Below are 16,550 nucleotides of genomic sequence, written 5' to 3'. Positions count from 1 at the left end.
GGAGCAGCTTAACTCAACAGTTGACAACTGAGCTCCAGGTCATCCCTCCACCAACAGGCTCCTCCACATGCTCTGACTTAATGAATGACACAGTTTCCTCCCAGCTGTTCAAGCCAGAAGCCTGGGCGTTGTCGCTGGCACTTCACTTTCCCTTATCCCACTTGGGGTGGACACACCCTCCATGAGTCATATCCTTGTATAGTCGCCTCCTCTTGAATGCAGATAGCAAGTATAACTTGCCCTAAGCAGTAGAATCTGGCCAAAGTGCTCGGTACCAATCCCTCAATTAGATTATGTTATATGGCAAGGGGGCGGGGTGTCGTGCCCACGGTTATGTTATTCATACAGGACTCCATCTCAGCAGACTAGAGTGAAGTGAGCTGTCCTGTTGTGACAGGGCCACGTGTCAAGCAACTGCAGCAGACTCAGACAGCCATCAAGAAAATGCGGACGTTGATGCTACGCTTGCAAGGCAATGAAGTGCCAACAACCTGGGAACTTGGAAGTGGCTCTTTCCTCCGTTGAGCCTCTGATGAGACTGTAGCCCCAATCAACACCTGGATGGCAGCCCGGTGAGACCCTGAGCAGAGGACCCAGCTAAGCCGGCCCACACACACTGCAAGACAATACATGGGTGTTATTTCAAGCTAATAAGTTTGTTACTCAGCACCACATATGAATGCAGCACCCACCCAATCCATCATCAAAATGTTTTGAGGGAAGCAGATGTGGCTCAAGTGATATGGCCTCCACCAACCATATGGGAGGACCCAGGTTCAATCCCTGAGGCCTCTTGGTGAAAAAGAAGAAAAGAAAACATGCCTCTGTAGCAAGCCAGTGATCCCGTGGCAAGCCAAGTGCTCACATGGCGAGCCAAGTGAGCTGAGTGCCCATGTGAGCGCCCGCATGGCAAAAAAGTGCCTGGGCAGTGAGCCAAGTGCCCACACGAGTGCCTGTGTGGCAAGCCAAGTGTCCACTTGACTGCCTGTGTGGGAAGCCAGTGCCCATGTGGCAAGCCAAGTGCCCGGCAGCCAGCCATGTGCCTGCGCAGTGAGCCAGTGCTCGCTCAAGTTGAGTCACACAGCAAGATGATAATGCAACAAAAGAGACAAAGGGGAGAGTCAAGGTGAAGCACAGCAGAGACAGGAACTGAGCAGGCACAATTGACAGGGAACCTGTCTCTACATCAGAGATCCCCAGAATCGAATCCCAGTGAATTCCAGAGGAGAAAAACGAGAACAGAAGACAAAAAGAGAAATAGAGTGCTTGCTTCAGGAGCACATATACTAAAATTGGAAAGATACAGAGAAGATTAGCATGGCCCCTGTGTAAGAATGGCATGCAAACTCGTGAAGCGTTCCATATTTTTGAAGTTATGTATTCAAATATAACCATTTCCTGTTGCAAAAAAAATAGAAATAGATAACAGAAGATCACACAGCAAAGGGACACAAACAGCAAAAAACAAAACAAAAAAAAACAGCAGGGTGGGGGTGGGGGCGGGGAAGGAAAAAAAAGAATGTTTTGATCCCTTCACTGAAATAATTCTTCTCTCCATCTCCACCACTCCACCCAGAGCAAGATGTCAGCATCTCCCACCCAGACAAATCGAAAAGTCTTCTCATCTCCCCTGTCACATTCACCCTCTTAGTCAGAGCTGGACCAACACATGAGAGCATCCCAGGCAAGCTAATCATTTGGTGTTCTTTTGAACAGACATATACGCAACATTTATTCAGAAGGGATAAGGAGAAACTGTTAATACAGTGTCATGCCTCTCTTTTATGCCAAAATGAGAGATTCAATACCTGTGATTTTCCAAAGCAGATAACTTCTTGGGAGGCACATTAAACCATTTAAAATTTAAGCAACAACATAAATCACTCGTTCCCTGTAAGTAGCACCATCCATTGCACTATTCAGATTTGGGCTCTTTCAGCTCACTATATTGAATGGTAGCTTTTGGGCATCTCCTCTCAGGATCGAGGTATAGCTTAAGTCTCTCACAATATTCTAGAGATAGATCAGCACCTGCCTGATAAATTATGGCCATAAACTCCCCACCCCCGTCTCAGTATGCACACCCAGGGCAGACCCTCCAGAGGTAAGGCCTCTTTCTCCACAATAGAATGTTCCAGAAGTAGCACTGCCAGTCCCAGAGCCTAGGCCCCTAGAGGTCTTGCAGCTTCTGCCCTTGCCTCTTAGAATGCTGCCTGAGACCACCACACCATGAAGAAGCCTGGGATGAGAGACCACATGGAGGGAGGGGCCGAGATGCCCAGCCTGAGCCCAGCCCCCAGCTGACCCAGCAGCCAAATGTAGCCCTAGGAGGGAGCCCAGACAAGACCAGCAGGAAAACCACCCTGACAACCCACAGCATCGTGAGAACTCATAAACTGTTGTTTTAAACCATTAACTTTTGTGGTGGCTTGTTATGCAGCAGGAGATCATGGAAACAACCCAAAGATAGAAGCTTTGGGGGTTCTATTTTAGTCAGCCTCCAAGACGAGCCCTGATGACCCTGTGTAGTACTTGTGTAGCCACACACAGACACACACTGTCCAGGTTGGCGTGAGTGACCCATAGAATACCGTAGAACTGATGGCATGCCAAGGCTGGGTAATAAAAAATTATTGTGGCCTCTGTCTTGTTCCCACTCAAGGAAGCCCAGGGCCACATCTCCCTATGAAGAGGTCACCAAGGCAAGGAACCAAGGCTTCCTGATAACAGCTTGGAAGCGGACCCCCCAGCCCCACTCCAGCCCCTGCTGCTCTCTTGACTGCACCCTCATGAGAGATCCAGAGCCGGACCCTCCCAGCTAAGCTAACCCCGGATTCCTGACCCACAGAAACTGAGAAAAATGTTTGTTGTTTTAAGCAGCCCAGTTTGGGACTACTTTGTTATACAGCAGTAGATAACTAATATAATATTTATTTTTCATAAATCTGTTTTATCTGTTATATAAGGAGTTTCTGAGTTAACTGGTACCAGAGTTCTTGATTCAGTGTTATTTTCATGTCCTCATAGGTTGACCCCCTGGCATGGTCAGGCTGGACTGCATGTTAATCCTGCATCTCTGCACAGAAAGCCCAGAACAAGCTGATCATGCCAGTCCCCTAAGCAAACCCTCCAGGGTTTCTCACTGCCTAGAGATAAAAGTCTTTATAGGCCTCAACTTGGCCTGTAAGGCCCAGTACTCTCTGGCCTCTGCCCAGGGTGTTCCCATGCCATTTCAACAGACGATCCAGTTGTTGAGCCTCCTGCTCCACTGGCCAAATAGCAGACTGGTCCTGTGGTGCAGGAAAAAAGCCCAGAGAGTGATGACTAGGTCCCTAGCAGCATCTCCTTTTCTGAGGGGAAACTAGATACCTGGGAAGCCCATCTTGGACCCAGAGGCCCTTGAGCTATTTCCCCTCTTCCCTAGCCCCAGGATCCCACCAAGTCCTGACACCCAGCCCTCTGGGTGACTGCCAATCAACTCACATTTTAAAAATGTTTTCAAAAGGGTGGGAAAGCTTTTTAGATTATTAAGTGGAATATTTAACATTTGCGTCTAAGATGTTAGTATTTGGATCCTTCCACCTATATTCAGATACCCTAAGGGTCAGAAGTTGATATTTGACTTAGACCTGCAAGATCAAGTGGGCTCTTTGAAGCAATTCCTCCCAGAGTAAAAGTCTGTCCCAGATTAGTCTTTTTATTTTATTTTATTTTGTACATTTAACAATTGAAAATATAAACAATTAAAAAGAAAAAGAAAACAGAGTTGAATAAAAACATAATACATTTCTCAATTCAATGCACTGGATATGTATAAAATTTTTTTGAATCATACAATATATTACACAATATATTTAGTTCATAGTAATGCAATCATAACAGTATTTATCCTTTTGTTGTCTGGCTTGCTTCACTCAATATAATGTCCTCCAGGTTCATCCATATTGTCATATGCTTTACAACTTCATTTCTTTTTATAGCTGCATAATATGCCATCATGTGTATACATCACCTGGGTTGTTTCCAACTTTCAGCAATCATGAATAATGCCACTATGAACAACGGTGTGCAGATGTCTGTTCGTGTTACTGCTCTCAGTTCTTCTCATATATACCCTGTAGTGGTATTGCAGGGTCATGTGACAAGTTTATATTCAACTTCTTTAGGAACTGCCTTCCAGTCCTCCACAGTGGCTGTATCATTCTGAAATTCCACCAACAGTGAAATACAGATTAGTCTTAATTCCACAGGAAACAGATGGCACACTCAAGACAAAGTAATTCAAGGAAGATGTGCTTTGAAGACAATATGCAAAGGTATGGATGTAGGGGAATCACAGAAGAGTGCAGTAACTCAGGACTAGCAGGAGCCAAGCTGACACCACCCTCAGGCCCAAAGGGATAAGAGGAAGGGGGTGGGTACCAAAACCCAGAAGGAAGGAGAAGAGTCATGCCAAGGTGGCCATCTTGAGAGGAATAGTGACATTTGGTTGAGGGACACAGCAGACTAAGGCAATCTCATCAGGAGAAAATCAGGAGAGCAAACACACTATCTCTCTCTCCCTTTCTCCTCTCTTCCTCTCTTTCTTTCTCTTTCCTCTCCCTTGCAGTATCCCTCCCTGCCCCCTCTTTCTATCCTCTCTCTCCATCTCCTCTCCTCTGTACCCTTTATCCCTCCCTGCCCCCCTTCTCTTGGTGGGGGACACTACAGATCAACCAAGAGCCGGAGGGGAAGTGATGTGGGAGTGGAGAAGAGTAGATCTGGAGAACTAAGAGGAGGACAGCAAGACAGCCCCCCAAGATACCCTACAGTCTCCATCTTTAAGACCAATAGCAGCAAATTTCTGACTGTTTAAGAATTGTCACTTTCCCTACTTCAGTCATCAGAGTTCAGCAGGATGAAGGTCAAATCAAGAAACTGTCACCATTATTATTAAGTGGATATTGAGAGATCCAGTTTTTTTAAGCTTGGATTTTATCAAACTTGAAACTAAAATTCAGACCTATCCAGATCAGTACTGGACACTAATAACGCATAGTGGTCAAGAGCATGTCTAAATCCCAAATCAAGGCTGTGACGTTGGACACATTCTTTAGCCTCTCGGCACCACAGTTTCATCATGTGAAAAATCATCTAGTAGTAGTGTACCTATTTCTCAAAGTTGATATGGGAATTCAATGAGACAATATATGTAAAGCACTTCAAATAGCCTCTAACACAGAGTAAGTCCTCAACTTGAATAAATGTTAGCACTTATGGCTCCAACTGTCTCTATGTCAGTACTTCCCCCCTCCATCTTAGTAGTCTTTAACTTTCAGAAGCATGTCATACTCTCTTGCCTCTAGGCCTTCAGACATGACTCTTTATCTACCTGGTTACTTTGTATTTTAAAAAAACAATGACACTTTTCATCTTCATCCATTCCAAAGTCTGACAATACCAAATGCTACCAAAGACAACACAAATAAAAAAGAAATAGAAGACAAAATTAAAGATCAATCCAGAAAGTCTGACATCCAAATAAAAGGCACTCTAGAAAGAGAAGAAAGAAAATGGGACATTATCAGGGAAATAATTAAAGAAAATATCCTCCAGAACAGAAGTACATAAGTTTCCACACTGAACGTGTGCGCGAAACAAAAAATTTAGACTCATAGCAAGGCACATCACTGTAAAAATTTCCAGTCATTAGGCTAAAGAGAAAATCCTAATGCCTCCAGAAATGTAACATAAAAAGGGTCAGGAATATGAAAAGGCATCAGACATTTGAATTACAGCCCGGCAAGATAGAAGAGAATGGAGTAATACCTTCAAAATTATGGAGAAAACTATTTTCAAACAAGAATTCAAAATCCAAACCAATTACAAATCAAGTGTTGGGGTAGAATTAAGACATTTTCAAACATGCAAAGATTGCAACAATATTATGCCCCATGTCCCTTTTTTAGGAAGCTACTTAGATGAGGCGTTCAGCAAAACAAGGTAATAAATCAAGAAAGAGGAAGACATGGGATCCAATAAATTGGCAAAACCATCCCAGAATAGCAATGAAGGAAAATTCCAGGATGACAACTGTGCAGCAAGCCTAGAAAGCAATCAATCCAAGTGGAAACAAGAGGAAGGCAGGCTCTGGCACAAAGACTCCAGAGAAAGGGTGGACTTACGTATTTGATACTACTGCTAGATTTTTCTGACAGAGTCTTGGAGTATTTGTGGGTAGAAAGCCAACTATAGATACATATGAAATCAACCAAGTTGATTAAAAAAGGCAATAACCCCCTATATTATTTTATAGAAATTGTTTTGTTTTTATGCATCTTTGGTCTCTTTTAATACAGAACAATCTTTCCACCTTTTTTGTCAATGACATTGAGTTTTTGGACAGCTCAGGTCAGTGATCATGAATAATCTCCCACACTTTTATTTCTTTGATTGTTTACTCTTGGATGTTCCTATATCTGTTGCATTTTTTTTTACACTTGTACTTTAAAAATATTTATTTAAAATTATGAATTGGCATAATTTTGGGTAATGGAAGGCACATTTCAACATACTTTCACAACACATATCTCTATCTAAATTATTTTTCAGGTCCCGTTAATTTTTTATTTATTTTTTAAATGTTACATTCAAAAAATATGAGGTCCCCATATACCCCCACCCCCCTCACCCCATTCCTCCCTCCCTTTATTTTTTAATGTAACATTTTGTGTGATCTGTGTATCTTTTAAAAATAAATTTTAAAACTGTTTTTTAAAAAGGCAATAACCCTAGGAAATATGAAGGACTGCATAAGCTAGAAAGTATGGTTGTAATGCACTTCTTGGCTCATCCGTCATCAATATATGCCTATATAATAAACTCAGTCAAGTTTATTAGCTTCTTCCTGGAAGAGGGAAAATACAAAACAAGTCACAGGCAGAAGGTGCAGATGCAGCACAAAGATGAGTTCAGATTCCGCATATGAGTAAGAAACTGTGTCTCCCTTAGAGGTACTCAAAGGTGAGGGGTTTCAAAGGCAGAGAAAATCACCCGCAGGCACAGAAATGGAAGGAAGCATGACAGAAACCTTGGGAGGCGTATCTAAATCGCCTATTCACCAATGTAACTTCATTACCTTTTTAACAATCTGTAAATATATACTTGAGTGTGTGTTTAGTCTGTTTCCTTTACCAGACTATAAGCTCCATGAGGACAGGACCCCTTCTATTTCATTCACCGCGGTATCCTCAGCACAGAGCCAGATCCCACTAAGTATTTGTTGGAGAAAGGAGCAAGTAAGTGACGGTGCCGCTGGCAAGCATTAGCGTGGAATGAGGAAGGGACACCGAGAAGGAAGAAGCTGGAAGGAAACAAGCCTGGTAGGAGACGTCAAGGGCGAGTTGTCACGAGCGGGGTCTCAGAAAGGACTAGACCGGAAGGGTGGGGCTGGTCCTCTAGGACAAGAGGGAGGGAGTTGCAGGACGATGAAGTACGCCCTGGGGACCGACCGCTAGGCGAAGAACTCACTTGAGTCTACTGGAGGTGAAGGGGAGAGTTCGGTGGGAAAGCGGAAGGAGGGAGGTGGTATGACGCCTGCGCATGCGGGCCTTCGGCCCCTTGCCCCGGCGTGCCTACGTGCGCGCGCACGAAAAAGGTCGGAGCGGAAATGGCGCCGCGGGGCCGCGCGACCGGGCGGCGAGCGGAAGTGGGTGTGAGAGCGGAAGTGGCCGGCTAGAGCCGGGGGTTGGGCGGGGACCGGGCTTGTCGGTGAGGCGGCGGCGGCGGCGGCTCGGCAGGCGGGTTCAGGCTTCAGGGGCCAGGTCTGTCGGGTGGGTGCGTGTCTCCACAGTGAGTGTGTGCGCGGGTCAGTGCGCGGGTCTTACCTTTCCTGCCACCCTGGTCCCTCTACCAATCTCCCTTACCTCCCACCCCACCCAGCCCCCTCTTCAGGGGGCAGCAGGGCCGCTCCCTCCATCCTTTCCTCCCTTACCCACCCTCACCCGCCCTCGTTTCTCCTTCCCCTGCCCGGGGCAGCCGCCGCCATGATCCTGTTGGAGGTGAACAACCGCATCATCGAGGAGACGCTTGCGCTCAAGTTCGAGAACGCGGCCGCCGGGTGAGCGCGTGGCCGGGGCCGGGGGCGGGGGGAGGTGGAGGAGCAGAGCTGACCCCCGCCAATCCCTATAGCCGTCCATACCCCCCAGACCTGGTGTGGGGGCCGCCCCAGCGAGGTAGACGTGGGAGGCGATTGGGCGCGGTGGGGTGAGGCGCAGAGATGCGTGGGGCGAGGCTCAGAGGAGGGATGCGGAAGCAGTGAGTGGACAGGAGTGCGCGTGCCAAAGGGCAGGAGACTGTGGGGCAGGAGGGCAGATGGGTCGGAACTCGCCTTGGGAGGATCCCTTTGTAGTCTGGAGCGAGGAGAGGACCACTTCCCTCTATCGGCCCCGTCATTGTTTTCTGAACCCGAAGAGAGCCCGTTTGGGGTTGGGCTGGGAGTTTACAAGGATTCCCAGGACTGAAGGAGGGGAAAAGATGCGGGCCCACACCACCGCCACCATTCTTGCCCCCCACACCCACCGCCTCCTCTAAAGGTGTAGGAGGGAAGATTGAAAGCTTTTGCTTGCTTCGCACCCATTCTGTCGCCCTAGTCAGACCCAGTCTTGCAGCCGAAAAAACGTGATGTCTCCAATTTGCCTTTCCCCGACCTTTCTATGAGAAGAAACTGGCCATTTGTTACGAACATACTTCTCAAGCAAAGCTAACAGTCCTTTCATCCACTCCCTTTCCTTATCTATTTTCTGAGGTTCTAGTAATCTTTATCTGGTTGTTTTGTCTTTTAAATTTTTATACTAGACCCTTAGTCTGTGATTTCTTCTTGTGGTAATCCTGGTCCAGTTACCCACTTCATAGCTTCCAGAGTCTATGTTCTTAGATAACTTTCTCTACCGTTGGCCTTTTTAAAGATGGGCTTCAGACCTATTTCCAAGGCAGCCTACTTAGTCAAATACCAGAATCAATATAAAACAACTTCTCCAAAGCTGCTTTACTTTTTTAATACAAGATTTAAAACATGAGGCCAAGGAATTGGACTTTAGCATCTTAATTTTTAGTGACCTGTGGCTAATCCCTTTGCCTCATTTCCCCTTCTGTAAGGATGGGGCTTCACATATCTGTTTCACAGTTGAGTAAATAAGTGCAAACCGTCTCTGATGAACTGGGAACTAGTAACAGGAAAGTAAGTAAGTGGAGAACCACAGATGGGAGAGGATTGGTAGAGGGGAAATTCTAAGTAGTCGTAATGAACTTTTGGTTTGGAGGCAGTAAAAAAAAAAATGTACTTTTAACCCACTGCATAAATTGAATATATGGTGTGTTCTAACTCCTTTATAAGCCTGCCGATTTTACCTGTAAAACGAAGCGTGACTTTCCTTGAAGTAACATAATGTGAGCATTACTGTTTGCTCGCGGTGTGGGGCTGCAGTTGCTTATATTTTAGGCTAACTTAAACTCTTGTCTTCAGCCTCTTATGCCAGTTCCTTTGCATTTTAAATATTCAAGTGAATCAGCCTAGGGTCTTATTTTGGGTGACTGCTGTGTGCTTTTTTTTGAGCACTGTAGCACATAGGAGGAAGTTCAGTTAACTTCTGCATTTTCACAACTGATTTTAATGCATTCTCAAGTCCAGACTAGCAAAGAATGAGGCCTGAGTGGCTACAGAATAGATTATCTGTGTATTTTCAAGTAGAGGCATGCCTGGTAATGTAGGAGTACGTTCACATCTATTTGGGTATTAATAACTTATGATTCCAAAACATGACCCATTATTTAGAACTTCAGATGTCTTTTTCTTTTAGAAAATTACTCTTAAAACAAGCAGCTAACCATTTCAAAGGGATTAAAAGCAGGCTCTCAAATCAGGAAAGCATAAGTTAAAACTTCTGCAGCTTTTGTTACAAAGATATGCATTATAGCAAAATTGAATGTGGGGCTGGGCTTTTATTAGTTTTATTCTGACCCATCTCCCCTTTAAGATGTGGCTTTAGATAAGCAGGCTCAAAACTTATTCTGCTGAAAAGCACTTTGAAAATCTTTGAAAAGTGACCATGATACTAGGCCTAGTAGGTAGGGCTTTTCTGAGATTGTTAATGTAACACCCAGCAGAAGCTTGCTTCCAAGTCAAATGTCAGATCAGTATGTTGAGGCAGCAGTAAAGCAGCTAGATATTTTATCACTGTTCTTGCCTTCCAGCAAAGGATAACTGGAAGGATGATGATCATGAACAAGCACTGGATTCCACCAGTGTTCAGCACCAGGCATGAGCAAAGAAAAGAGGCCTTTCTCAGAGAGCCTTTTGGCAAAGTTATAGAGAAGTAGAGAGATGATGGAGTTGGGTGGGAGAAACGTAAGAGTGAGTAGTTTAAGGAGACACCCTGGGGATATATGAAAGGTTTTGCCTGCTTGGAAGCCTGCTGGAAGAGGGGCAATTCCACTCTGTTTTACACTTCTCAGAGCAAACCAAGTGAGGAAATTACAATTCAGAGCAACCTTTTCCAGAGTGACCAGTGCAGTAACCACTAGCTATATGTGGCCATTTACATTTAAGTGAAACTTAATTAAAATGAAATTAAGGGGAGTGGGTGTAGCTCAATGAGCGCCTGCTTCCCATGTATGAGGTCCTGGGTTCAGTCTTCAGTACCTCCTTAAAAAAAAAACTAAATGAGTTCCTTAGTCATGCTAGCCACATTTCTGGTACTTGTGGCTGCTGAATTGGTCAGCACAGATGTAGCGTATTTCCCTTATTGCAGAAAGTTCTATTGAATTGCGCTGTTGTTTCAGCTACTGGAAATGTAAGCACAAGATTGTCTTTAAAATAGTTCTGTAGTATATATGCAGAATACCGTTAGATTAATTTTCCTTTGGTGGTTGATCTTTTTTTAATGATGCCTCAGATCATCCTTCTGGATATTCTTACCTGTGACATCCTACTAAAAGTCTCAGTTTTCTTCTGGTAAAGCAGGTCTGTCCTCTAAACTGTTTAAGTTAATACATTTGATCATGATTACCTCTTAATTTGGAGGCAGTTCAAACAAAGCGTAAGATTCATTCCAAGTAAATTGCTTTTTATTTTTTCCTACCACACTCCTGGGAAAGTGGTTTATTGGAATAATCCTTACATCCTCACAAAATAATAATTATTGGTAAATTGTCTTCATAACAGCCCTCAAGCCGAGAGGATGCAACTGATTATAAAGCTATACCCAACACTGCACATAACCTCATGTTCAGGTCTTTTCAACAAGAGTCCCTTTTCATTTAGGAATTCTTACTCAGACCCCCAAATAAAGCAGAAATAATATGGCAAATTAATTTAATTCTTTTCTTACAGTATACATGCCAAGAACCGTTTCAGCCTTAGAAGCTAGGCCTGTCAACTTAGCTAGAGTCTAGAGTCCAAAATTGAAGAAATGCTGTCAGATGAGAATTGCTGTTGATTTTAAGTGCATGCTGGCTCCTTGCCACAGCCTGTGCATATCGTGGGGAGCTGTGGTTCTCTGAGGGGGAGTGAAGCTCAGTAAGCAAGCAGTGCCAGTTGGGGTGGGCGAGGACTGTGGGAGGAATTTGAGAAAGGAATAAATTAAATCTTGCTGATACCTTGTTCTCATTCCCAAATACGCTACATCTGTCCTCAGAGAGACAGACTGGTTTAAAGTAATTTGGAATTAGGACACTATTTAAGCATTCAGAAGAAATAGGATGTAGTGGCTGACTTGCTAAGATGATCTGGATGGTCTTTTTACAGGTCATTGTAGTTACACACTGCTCCTGGGGTGAAGTCCTAGAGCTACACTCTACAGAACTGAAGACTCCTTAAGGGCAGTGACTGATAATTTTAGTCACTTTCGTTTTCCCAACATCCTCATCTTAAGTATAGACAAATGTTTCTTGAAGGAATGAATGAAGGCAGGTATAATGATTCTTGATTTTTTAGGAGCTTATTACTTTTCTGACATTGTGTGAATCAACTTTTATTTCTCTTTGTTCTCTGTATTTTGAGATACAACTTAAGTGTAAAACCACCTCTTATCTAATATGGTCCATTTTTGTAGACTTTGCTCAGAAAGGTGATGTGAGCATTTGTAGACTACTTAAAAGAGAGTGATGAGAAACCTTTATAGTGAGAAGAATTCAATAATTCCTCTTAATTCAGCTCATGGACAGGATAACTATAAGTGGGACAAATGCCCAAGTAAGGAATTAGATCCTAGGATACATTCAGGAGTAAAAACTCCAAGTTCCTTAGAAAAAAGGCTTATTATAATAAAATCATGCATTTGCCAGGAGTCCTTTATTGACTAATTAGTGACATTTCAGAAACTTCCTTAGAAGAAAGAAGAAAAATTTTTGTAAGAGGTTTTAAGAATTGCTCTTGAAACCCATCTGAATTAGTTGAATACGTTTTAGTGTCTTGAACTGACTATTCAGTCAGTAACCCTGAGGACTTATCCAGCTGGCTCGTTTTAGGATTCCAGACATTACAATCTTCTGGTATTTCTAGGAACTCTATTTCTCCTTGTACTGCTAACCAATTCCTTATTCCTGGAATTACTGCAGTTCTATAATCAAACCACAGCTTCAAAGTCTGATTAGAAGAAGAAAAACTAATTATTGACTACGTTCTATGAGCCATGTTCTGTGCTGTAAGCTTTAATATGGTTTCATTTAATTTCAAAATGTGCCTGTGTAACAGTTAGTAGGGCTTTGGTGTTTTGGGGCGGGAGTAAGCATTTAATGAGTAACTACTCTTTGTGAAGCACTGTGCTCGGCACCCTTCACTGATGATTCCTAATCTTGTTTATGATACAGCATGCACAGAACATGATGATGTTTGTATGGCACATTCATTTGACTACCCTCAGGGCTAAGGGGATCATAATCACAGCATATGTATAACGTGTTCAGAAGACACTAATTAGCAAACTACTATACATAACTGCATTTAGTCGTCTTCACAACAGTCTTGTGAGGAAGGTGTTTTTATCCCCATTTTATAAAAGAGGACACTGAGGTTCAGTGACATTTGAGTAACGTTGCCTGTCGTTTTATATCCAGTAAGTGACAGAACTTGAGTCAAACTGTCAAGACTGAAGGATTTGCTTTTCCTGTGATTAAACTCACCCCAGGCATCTGTAACTTTAGCAGATGGCAGAAGAGTAAATAACCATTTATCGGGAAGCAGACTTGGCCCAGTTGTTAGGGCATCCACCTACCACATGGGAGGTCCGCGGTTCAAACTCTGGGCCTCCTTGACCCATGTGGAGCTGGCCCGTGCACAGTGCTGATGCGCACAGGGAGTGCCGTGCCACGCAGGAGTGTCCCCCGCGTAGGGGAGCCCCACGCACAAGGAGTGCACCCCGTAAGGAGAGCCGCCCAGTGCGAAAGAAAGTGCAGCCTGCCCAGCAATGGCGCCGCACACACGGAGAGCTAACACAAGATGATGCAACAAAAAGAGACACAGATTCCTGTGCCGCTGACATCAACAGAAGCGGACAAAGAAGATGCAGCAAATAGACACAAAGAACAGACAAGTGGGGTGGGGAGTGGGGGGAGGGGAGAAAATAAATAAATAAATCTTTTTAAAAAATAAATAACCATTTATCTTTGGGGACTGTTCAGTGGTATACTTTATCCCAGACCAATCTTTTTTTTTTTTTTTTTTTCAAGATTTATTTTTATTTCTCCGCTCCCCCCCCACCCCCGTCTGTTCTCTGTGTCCATTTGCTGCATGTTTTTGGGGGTTTTTTTTGTCTGCTTCTGTTGTCAGCAGCATGGGAATCTGTGTTTCTTTTCATTGCATCATCTTGTTGTGTCAGCTCTGCGTGTGTGCAGCGCCATTCCTGGGCAGGCTGTGCTTTCTTTCGCATGGGGAGCCCCTACGTGGGGGACACCTCTGCATGACACGGCGCTCCTTGCACGCATCAGCACTGTGCATGGGCCAGCTCCCCTCGGGTCAGGGAGGCCTAGGGTTTGAACCGTGGACCTCCCATGTGATAGACGGATGCCCTAACCACTGGGCCAAGTCCGCCGCCCCCAGACCAATCTTAATCCCTGCTATCTCCATGATTTTAAAACACAAAAATAAATAAGCAACATCTAGTTTTAGAGTTGAGAAATGGTCCCATTTTGGTTTATTTTAAGCTCTGTGGTTAAGGCACAGAGAGTTCTTGGACCTCTGACTCCATGTGATTTTGAATGAAGTCTCAGCAGCCTTTCTCCTCTTCAGCCTTTTGTGCAACCATAAATAGTTAACTAAAATATTAATGGCAGTGATTTGACAAATAGTCCTAACTCAGGCAACATACCACTTATTATAGGTAGCAACTTTTCCCACTGGGGATCTGTGCTTAGGGAACTTTATGGCCTAGAGAAATTGAACATTTCAGAGAATCAAAATGTTTATAGCTTGGAACCTTGAAGTTATTCGTACTTCATTTTTCTCAAGTCTGTTGATAAAGCGTTGAAGAGGAAGAATGATCAGGTTGTTGACTTGGTATAGAGCTGGCCCATGCGCAGTGCTGATGCGCGCAAGGAGTGCCATGCCACGCAGGGGTGTCCCCTGCGTAGGGAAGCCCCACACGCAAGGAGTGCGCCCCGTAAAGAGAGCCACCCAGCACGAAAGAAAGTGCAACCTGCCCAGGAATGGTGCCGCACACACAGAGCTGACACAACAAGATGATGCAGCAAAAAGAAACACAGATTCCTGTGCCGCTGACAACAACAGAAGCGGACAAAGAAGACACAGCAAGTAGACACAGAGAACAGACAACCAGGGCAGGAGGGGGTGGAGAGAGAAAATAAATAAATCATTTTTTAAAATTGCCTACAATGAAAAATCAAAACAAGAAGACACAACCACATACAAAGTGATAATATATAGACTTTTATAAATCTTCACTCTCAAGCACAGCCAGACTTACCCAGGAAAATATGCTTCAGTGTTTCTTTCTGTTGTACATCCTCTTAATGTTTCATTCAAATGGGCTGTAGATGGATGTTTGCTCTAGTTTTCTAGAGATGAGGAATAGTTGTTAGCCATTTATTGCCTTTGTTTCCTGGCTATGGTTTCAAAATTAAAACTCAGTAGCAATTTAAATATTCAATCCAATTTTTTTTCATTGTATTCTGTACTACTGCCTCCCCATAAACCCACTTGATTCTCAGAGACACCCAAAGTACTTTTCCTACCTGTGGATGGCTTTGAAACAGGGTAGAACTTTGTGTGTGATTCACATGGACTGATATTTCAGTAAGGTTGACAGATGTTTAATAGTAGAAGCCATTTTCCTTGAAAGATACTATTTACCTCTACATCAGCTTTTTTAAGTAGAACATACCAGGTATTGAACCCAGGACTTCAAACATGGGAAACTGTGCTCAACCACAGAGCTACAACTGCTTTTTCTGCATCAGCTTTTTTAACAGTCATAAACCTTGTTATGTATTCCATTATTTCCCAGCAACTCTGGAGGGCTACTCAGTCTTGGTTCCTTTTACAAGTGAAGGAGCAGAGATAGTATAAAAGATAGGCAGCTGACTGTGAGGTCTTGAATAAGTTAGTTAAAAATAAATGTGAAAATGTGTATATCTTGTCTGCTAGCCCATATAAATGGAATCACTTGAGTTGTAGGTAACTTATAAAGCACTAGAGTCTTCATTTGTTTCCTACCACTGGGCTTTGAGGAAAAGGAGGGAAAGTGTGTAAAGTAGCTTTTCACTAGGGGTTAATTGACCATTATTGCTTATAGCTAGATGTATCTCATGACTTCTGGTAATAATTCACAGCATTTATCAAATAGAAGTCCCTGTGCTAAGAATCACACAAAGTATGAAGCAGTCGTTACCTTCTCTAGGATAAGTGCATTCAGGTCTACTTTCTTGATTTATCTTCAGGAGTTCTGTGAGGAAGCTGGGATCACTTGTGTTCTCCCATTTAATAGATAAGTAGATGAGAAAACAAAGGCTTAAGATTGTTAATTTGTTCCAAATCATTTACCTGATAAAAAAGCTAAAGTCGGAAAACAGGTGTCTTGGCTGTTCTCCTCAGTGTTATATTTAGTGTTAATTTGCGTTATACTCTATGCAAGTACAGAGCTGGAATTAAAACAAAACCATATAGTAGAACCAGATAGAAGAGGGCTTTGTGAAGGAGATTGGTAAATTCTTTGCTGATATAAAGAAAGGGGGAAAAGATAGGGGACTTACAGATTGCCTAGTTTCTTTAATAAGGAATCTAATTTGCTGTTGTGTTCTATGGCCTAAAGTCATCCTTTCACTTTTAAACTAATTGAAACTATTCTGTGTTGGATTAAACAGTTTTCCTTCTGAATGTACTGTCCTCATCACCACTTCCTTGAGGAAGGCACCAAAAGATGGCATTTTGTGGTTCACATATACAAACATATGTATATTATGTTCTTAGGAAATTCAGAATCGAAGGTGAGCACAAAGCATGACAAGAGATTCTACAGCAGCCAGAAAACAAAAGCCGTAGATACTCTGCTTTCTTTTTA

The 16,550-nt window shown here is 43.4% G+C and overlaps 1 protein-coding gene and 1 non-coding gene across 4 annotated transcripts in view; both read left to right on the top strand.

The window, feature by feature from the left end:
* Positions 1 to 1,262: 1,262 nt before the first annotated feature.
* Positions 1,263 to 1,369, top strand: LOC111766833 (U6 spliceosomal RNA). Its single transcript, XR_002798787.1, has one exon. It is a non-coding gene; the product is annotated as a U6 spliceosomal RNA (small nuclear RNA).
* A 6,275-nt stretch (positions 1,370 to 7,644) lies between these two features.
* ARPC2 (actin related protein 2/3 complex subunit 2) overlaps positions 7,645 to 16,550 on the top strand; it is a 28,788-nt gene continuing 19,882 nt past the window's right edge. The window contains exons 1-2 of one of the 3 annotated variants that reach the window (XM_004469588.5): positions 7,645 to 7,802; positions 8,017 to 8,098. In XM_004469588.5, the coding sequence (XP_004469645.1) occupies positions 8,025 to 8,098 (74 nt within the window). In that variant the 5' untranslated portion in view covers positions 7,645 to 7,802; positions 8,017 to 8,024. Of the gene's footprint in view, positions 7,816 to 8,016; positions 8,099 to 16,550 lie in introns of all 3 variants that reach the window. The other 2 variants (XM_004469590.5, XM_004469589.5) reach the window with 2 other exon arrangements.

This window comes from Dasypus novemcinctus, chromosome 7 (genome assembly GCF_030445035.2).
Source record: "Dasypus novemcinctus isolate mDasNov1 chromosome 7, mDasNov1.1.hap2, whole genome shotgun sequence".
Lineage (NCBI taxonomy): Eukaryota > Metazoa > Chordata > Mammalia > Cingulata > Dasypodidae > Dasypus > Dasypus novemcinctus.
This window is presented reverse-complemented; position numbering and strand designations above follow the sequence as displayed.